Genomic DNA, 7500 nt, shown 5'->3' with positions numbered 1-7500 from the left:
AACTGTCCACCCCCAGTAATTTTTGGCTAGCCCTTTACATGTATCATAATTATTTCAGTTTTTGTGTTTCATTGAAAGAAAATAAAAAGCTCCTGAGACCTAGATAGTAAATATTACTACAGCCAAAACATTGAAAAAAAAAAAAAAACAAAGAAAGAAAGGGACTCTATTTAAGTGTCTAGATGTTCTAGCGCTGAAGCACCAATTGGAGACAATGAAATGGCCAAATGTTAAGCACTCCAAATCCAAGATACATAAAATTGATCCAACTAATAACGATCCTACTAACAGTTGCCTCAGAAACATTAATCAGGCCAGGTGGAAAAGGTGAGTTTCTGCAAATCCCTGTCTCAAGTGACACAAAGGAATTCTTCTTGTGGTTTGAGTGATCTTGGTCTACCCCTCCTTACACCTAACTGCAGTGGAGACATATAGTGTTCTGAGGGTATCTCATTATCACCTGACAACACGTATCTGACATTTTCTCCCGGATCTAAATATTCAAAGGATGCCAAGAATGCTTTGTATTTAGGAAAGCCTATGTAAAACGACATTGCCTCATCAGAGGTAACCGACTAAGTGAGAAGACGTTTGACTGAAGTGCTTGATTTTTGTCTTCCAAATCTGAAACTGTCTTTTTAAGATCTGCGCATTTTTTTTTTCAAGTTGCCTTAATTGTTTGAGGGTCCCATTAAGATCTTTTTCAGTGAAAGGCATTTAATTGAGATTGGTACTGGTGGCTTCTAAGATAGTGGTTTCGTTAGTACCTGTTTCAGGAATATCGTTTGCTGCTTCTGGTGTTTTGCTGGGCTCCAAAGTCACTGAAAAAGCGGTCAGTGTAAAACGCAGACTGCAGACTCCAGACCGGGGGTAAAATGCAGACTGAAGTTCTAATTTAACTGTTGAAAAAGCCCAAACCCATTAGAAATGCTAACAGGTAAGCCTAAATATTGTTTTAGGCCTAATTAGGCCTAAGGTTAGCATTTCTAAGGGATTTGGGCTTTTTCAACAGTTACGTTATAACCTTAGTCTGCATTTTACCCCTGATCTGCAGTGTGCGTTTTACACTGACCGCTGAAAAAAAATCTCTTTCTGGGACAGATTTTCTCTCTTTTCGCTGTCATTGATAAGGCCTTTCGATAGGGGGCGGACGCTTTCGTGGTTAAGTTTGTTTCGAAGCAAATGTCGACGGAACTGCACTTGTCTTCAGACATTCGTCCTCCAAGACCCTTTGATATGTCGCTAAGTAAAATGTAACGAACACACTTTTGATGCCCCGGGGATGCGAAAAAATCTAATATATAGATTTAGCCAAGCCTAAAAGCGGAGCTCCCGGCTTGTTTATTCTTACTGGCTGTAGGCTTAGTGAAAATGAAAGGCTTTGGAACTGTCCGCCTTTTGGTTTTCCCGGAAATTGCTTAATTATGTCATTTTCTTCGCTGCCTAACTAGTGAATTCCACGGTTAATTTCACCCGAAAAACCGACTGATCGCATAAATCACGAATCCAATGGGAATCCAAACATGAGGATGCAGTTTGCTCAGGAGGGGTTTTCCCTATAAAAATGGCAGGCCACTTATTGGATTTTTTTTAAAAACAACCCTTAAAGGTAACAGAACCTTGTTTTGTGGACGTAGGCTAAAGAAATCTGACCCCTTAGAGGAACCAGTTCTAAAGTGACAAATGACTGGCAAATAACTTTTACTTATGAATTATTCATAACCAAAAGTTATTTGCTCGTGTACCAAATTGTCTTACAGTTCCAGTCATTTTTCAGATTGATAGCCTTAAATGTACTGCAGCAACTCCGCCAGCTGTTTGGTCTCAGCATCATAGGCAGTACAAATCCACATTTTTTTCTCCAAAAAGGAACAAAAAGAACCCCTGTCATTTTCGTAAGGGAGCCCCCCTTGGGGCAGTTTGTTTACTTTACCACCATTGTTTAATACTATCCAGGGACTAAATCAAGAATCTGAAATAGATTACAGTTTGAAAAAATATGCCACTTTTTTTTACTTCTTACACTTACTGCATTCAACTTTAATTTATTCATCCTTGGAAATGGTAGGAATGATTAGTATTCTTTAAAGCAATTGCTAAAAATTCATTGCACCTAATGTTGAAATATTTTTTCCATATGGAAAGGTAACAGCAGTTATTTCTGTGAAAGCCTTCTCCAGAAAACTCCAACATGGGATTACGCCCCTTTCAAAAGTAGCTTTGTGTGCTTTTGCTCGATGACTTTGAACAAGTATTACATAAATATGAAGTTATGGAGTTTTTTAAAAGTTAAATCTAATGGAATGGGGATTAAAATTATTGAAACCACTGTGTTGCAACCAGAGTCCGCAAAGAGAGGTTAAATAATCTATTGCAGTGGAAGTATTTAGTAGGCCAGCATGAAATTTGTTTTGGATAATAGCACTGAATCACCTTCAACAAGTTTTCTAAACTTTGAAGATGCCTAATTTTATATCCTCCTGCTGTTTTATTGCTGGAAGATAAAACCAATTCTTGATTAATTATTTTTGTTGTCACATTAACCCACTACAATGTGTTGAAAGTGTATTATTAGCTGTAGTAATATTTTGTTACAGTACAATCCCCCCTGCTAGTGAGCTGGATTTCTGAATCAAATTTTCAACTTGGAATACTGGTATTGTTGTTTTGGCTATTCAGAGTTAACCTAATCTATGTTTATTTCTATAATTTGGAGGGAAGCAAACGATTGGCATTTGCTTGAAATGACTACAGCAAAATATAATTGCAACTAAAAGGTTTCCTTCTAGTGTACCCAATATGAGGTGCTTATATGGCATGTTATGTATGACATTGGTGCTAAATTCACTTTAAAATTTATCTTTGAACGACTGAAATACATTTCTAACTTTTCAGGGACGTCATGCATTTCTTTTTTTCCTCCGTCTTAATAAATTTGCCTCCATGGACCACTTGAATGGCCATTTTAACAACTTAGGGCCTGTTTACATGGAGGTGGGGGACCCCAGGTAGGTGAGGTAACCCGCCTAGGTGGGGTAACCCGCCTCTCCATATAATCTCTCATTTTTATTTGATCATGTTTACATGATAGGTGGGGTAACCCGCCTAGGCGGGTTGCCCGGTCTGCCAGGTAGGGTAACCCTGTCAGCCGGGGTCGCATTTTGCCATGTAAACGACTCAAGGTGGGGTAACCCGCCTAGCCGGGGTCGTGTTCATGCGCGCCAAAGCGCGCCAAAATTTGAAGCAGAACAATATGGCCGCCCACGCTTACAAACCCGGCGAGCTTTTTCGCCGGCTTCATCTGGATAACGTGCAACAGAGCGAAGAAAATCAAGCATATTCTGGGATTGTGAGTGAAGAAGATCCGATGGAGTCCCACACATCCACTGTCAACAACTTTACTTTGCCTAGTCGGCCGTCGATAGCACAAGCAGCGCAAGGCAAGAGAAAAGCCTCTGAGAACAAAGAACAGTCAACAGCCCCTAAGAAAACCAAGAAGAACCCTAAAAACAAGGCATGGAGCGCTGATCAAGTTGAACTTCTTTTGAGATACCTAAAAGACTTCAAAACGAAGTGCGACTTTAATGGAATCGATTTCGAGGCCGACCTGGCCTCTATGTATACGGAGATACGTCGGTGTATGGCTGCCGATTTTCCAGAAGAATTTGGTCCCGAGGTTGTTACTGAGCCTATAAAACCGCTCAAAGAAATGAGTGAGAAAGAATACGAAGCCTTCAAAAAACACAGAGATAGTGAAAGAACTCATTTAAAAAAGGGTACGATAGAGTGAAAGAAAAGATTCGAAACGTGAGGCAAGATTTCCGCACAGCAGTGAACAAGGGAACAAGAAGTGGTAGTGGGAAAATTGTTCACGAAAATTTCGATCTGTTGTCTGAAATATGGGGTGGCTCGCCAGCTACCACGTCCCTTTCCTTTGGAATTGATGCAGACACATTAGGAACAGACATCAGCTCGGAAATACATAATGAAACGCTAGAAGGTTAGTGTTATTAAAAAAGTTAAATCTTCATTTTTATATTTATTCATTTATTTATTTATTTATCTATCTATTTATTACAATATATGGCTAAAAGGCCAAATGATAATTTTTAAAGGAGTCCTAAACCCCATGGCCATATAAAAACAGATTTTAACCTTTGAATCTCCAATATCAACATACAAATTTAACAGTCATCTTCTCTTATTGTTCTACTTGGGGTACTATTTTGAAAGATGAAAACAAATTTTCTATCATTAGTAATGATTCCCATGATATTCATTGCCTGAGTGAGTGCTGCATGTTGAATGGATATTATGAAGAGTTATTGGCTGTTGATCACAACTGAGGCAAGAGGCCTGTTCATACTTTTGTTGATTTATGGCAAGTGATGAAAATGACTATTATTTTAGAAAGAAGAAATAATTATTCTGTAAGACAGTTCTTTTACCTCCAATTATTCAATTTTACAAATTGTAGATGCATCAACTGTAGAGTCAACTGATTCCTCCAGTGAAAGCCTATCTGCAGAAACCCCAGTACTATCCCCAGGTCAGAAAAGAAGTAAAGGTGTCTCTCTCTCCAACATCCCCAAGTTGGTTGACAATAAGAGAAGGCATATGGAGAAAACACTGTCCCAGGCGCAACGAGACCAGCTGTTGATGAATACTGCTAAAGAAGATATTCTCATGAAGAAAGAAATGATGGAGTCATTTCAACAATCAAACAAGACATTGGAAGAGTCCATATCAAAGATGACCATGTGTTTAACATCTCTTGGAGATGGAATTGCCAGTGGGATGCAAATGTTGGCAATGGCTCTCTCTGGTCAACCCCAGAATAATGTTCCTCAAGTTTCCCACCCACATTTCAATACATACAGTGGCTTTGCATCCCCACCTTCATATGGCAACAACAATTATTGTACCCCATTAACCAGACGTTCTGTACCCTCCCAGTTCAGCAGAATTGGTAGTGAGGAAGTGATGCAGTCCATCAATGAGCAAGGACCAATTCTAGGGCCTACTCGTACACTATTAGAAGATGAAAGCTTTCAGCTCTGATGATTACATAACAGTGATATCCTAGATGAACAAAAAGACATTTGTTGTGTTACAGGTCCCTTTAAAGATTTGATATTTAATCTATATGATTTCCAGTACATATTCATATTAATATATATGAGGAATGTAAACATTATTATTTAAGCGTTTAAATGTTATTTAAATGCATCTTTAATTGCAAGGTGTTATAACTCCAACATTTGGGCTAGTTAAGCTGTTCTATAAAGCAACAACAAGATAAATCCAGACAACTTGCATTTGTTCGAGTATATTTTAACAGTTTATTAAATCCAAGTAAAATAACAACACAATGAACTAAACAGCCATGAAAACTATCGAATTTGCCTCTGGAACAAGAACAAAAGAAATTATTTAATTAGACAATACCACCAGGAAAATTAATGAAATAACAAAACAAACACTACAACTGATTTCTATAATAGACAGGTGGAGTGAGTTCCTATAAAACTGTGCTTTCAAGTATAAAAAAAGGGAACAGAGTTACAACTCTATGGTTGTACAATGGGAATATGTGTACCATCTACGCACCCAAAGGATTATGTTTTAGTTTAAGTGGAACGATCTTGATTCCACTAGTTAGCTTGCTGTTCTGTTATTAAAACCTCACAAGTTTTATGTGATTATGACTACATTCACTCAGAAAGGAATCTGTTTATTTTAGATAGTAGTATAAGCTAAATAAACAAATCAGTGAGGAATGTGTTCCTTGTAGAAGGATGTGATTATGTTTCTCACATAAGCTCCCTCAGCAGTGTTGAAAGAATATAACCGGTCTGGTGCATTTTCAGGTTGTGCCAGTCTATCACGTGCCATTTGCTGTGCAACAACATCATCCTCTACATTCATGCCCTGCAACTCACAAATGTTGTGAAGTACAAAACAGGCATAAATAATGCTGGGGATAACATTCAATCCCATGTCATTTCTTTTGTTTAAGATTTGCCATCTTGCTTTAAGACGGCCATAGGCACACTCTATTGGGTTTCTAGCACTCCTAAGCATGTTATTAAAGATAACCTCTTCATTTGTGCTAGTATTGGGGAATTCCTTCATGCAGTATGGAAGTAGGGGGTAAGCAGGATCCCCCAACAATGTAACAGGTATGTTTTCGTAGCCTGGTAAAATTTCTTTATAACACATAGGAAGTCTTTCCTCTCTTAAAAGTCTGTTTATTCTCGAATTACCAAAGACTCTTCCATCATGCACACTCCCTGGCCATTTCACGTCGACGTCTAAAAATAGCCCTTTCCAGTCACAAACTCCTTGAACATTCAAGGTGTATTTCAGTTTATAACTAAAATAGTCATGAGGATTCTCGCTTGGTTGTGCAATGGGAATATGTGTACCATCTACGCATCCAAAGGCCTGTGGAAAACCATATTTATTTTCCATGCCATCAATAAGTTCCTTCATTTCTTGAACGGTATTGGGCAATTTTATGTATCTTGGACCTAAAACATCAGTAATAATGTTGCATACTTTTCGAACAACTACGGAGACTGTGCAATGCGCAACTCCAAATGCATTTGCTGTCATCGTGAGAGAGCCTTGATCCTTCAAAAAGTATAGGGTAATGGCAAGTTGCTTTTCCACTGACAACACATCAAGTCCTCTTGGACTCCTACCAGGTTGAAGAAAGGGTCGCAATTCGTCTGCTACGGACATAAAAACCGCACGATTCATCCTTAAGTTCTTCTTCCACTCCCTTTCTGGCAAAATTCCATTGAACAAGTTGAGCCACCACTGTTCTGTCCTCCCCGAACTTCTCCACATTCTACCTCGACGGTTAATTCTTCTTCGGATGCGTAGAAGTCGTGCAACACTAGCATTGTATTGTTGCGTTGCCTGAGCAGTTAACTGCCTTTGGCGGAAGCTTTGTATCATCAAAAGTGACAGTAAAAAGCCGCAGCATTGAAATGCATAGTGGTCATTTTATCAGTCTGCAAATTTGTGTTCAGATGATTAGAAAACGGCAGTAAATTTTAGTAAGAGCTTGGTGAAATGTAAACGCGGGCCATTTTTCGACCACGGCTAGGCGGGTTACCTCACCTACCTGGGGTCTACATCTAAAAAGGTAAGTGAGAGTGTGAACTTTCCGAGTCATTTCTTTATGCTGCGAAACTATATCGATGAACATGTATATTCCTCGGTGGATTTGAATCGATTTGAAATTGGAATGCTTTCTTTGATAGTTAATGACCCTTGGAAGCCTCCTTTTTCAGCGCAAGGTTTATTGCGGTATCACTTATTCCGAGCTGTAAAAACAGCAAATAAACCTGAAGCTCAAAATTCATAACGTTAATTGAGTGCTTAAGTGGGCAATATCCTTAATTTTGCAATCCTCCTCAGTTTATCCCAACAGCCTGAATTCACAGTACTCAATAAATTATAGAAACTAGGCGACTTGACCAGGTTCCA

The 7500-nt window shown here is 38.8% G+C and overlaps 1 protein-coding gene and 1 pseudogene across 1 annotated transcript; one reads left to right on the top strand and one right to left on the bottom strand.

Annotated features, from left to right (window-relative positions):
- The first annotated feature begins 3253 nt into the window (after positions 1 to 3253).
- LOC137981577 (uncharacterized) lies at positions 3254 to 5061 on the top strand (annotated as a pseudogene).
- Positions 5062 to 5530: 469 nt separating this feature from the next.
- LOC137981572 (uncharacterized) lies at positions 5531 to 7014 on the bottom strand (the record flags this gene model as incomplete). The annotated part of the gene is made up of 1 exon (XM_068828668.1): positions 5531 to 7014. A coding segment is annotated over one exon (1245 nt), but the record flags the coding sequence as incomplete, so codon positions are not given.
- Positions 7015 to 7500: the final 486 nt, after the last annotated feature.

The sequence above is a fragment of the Montipora foliosa genome, chromosome 1 (genome assembly GCF_036669935.1).
Source record: "Montipora foliosa isolate CH-2021 chromosome 1, ASM3666993v2, whole genome shotgun sequence".
NCBI classification, from domain to species: Eukaryota; Metazoa; Cnidaria; class Anthozoa; order Scleractinia; family Acroporidae; genus Montipora; species Montipora foliosa.
The sequence above is the reverse complement of the archived record's forward strand: the minus strand, read 5'-3'. Positions and strand labels throughout refer to the sequence as shown.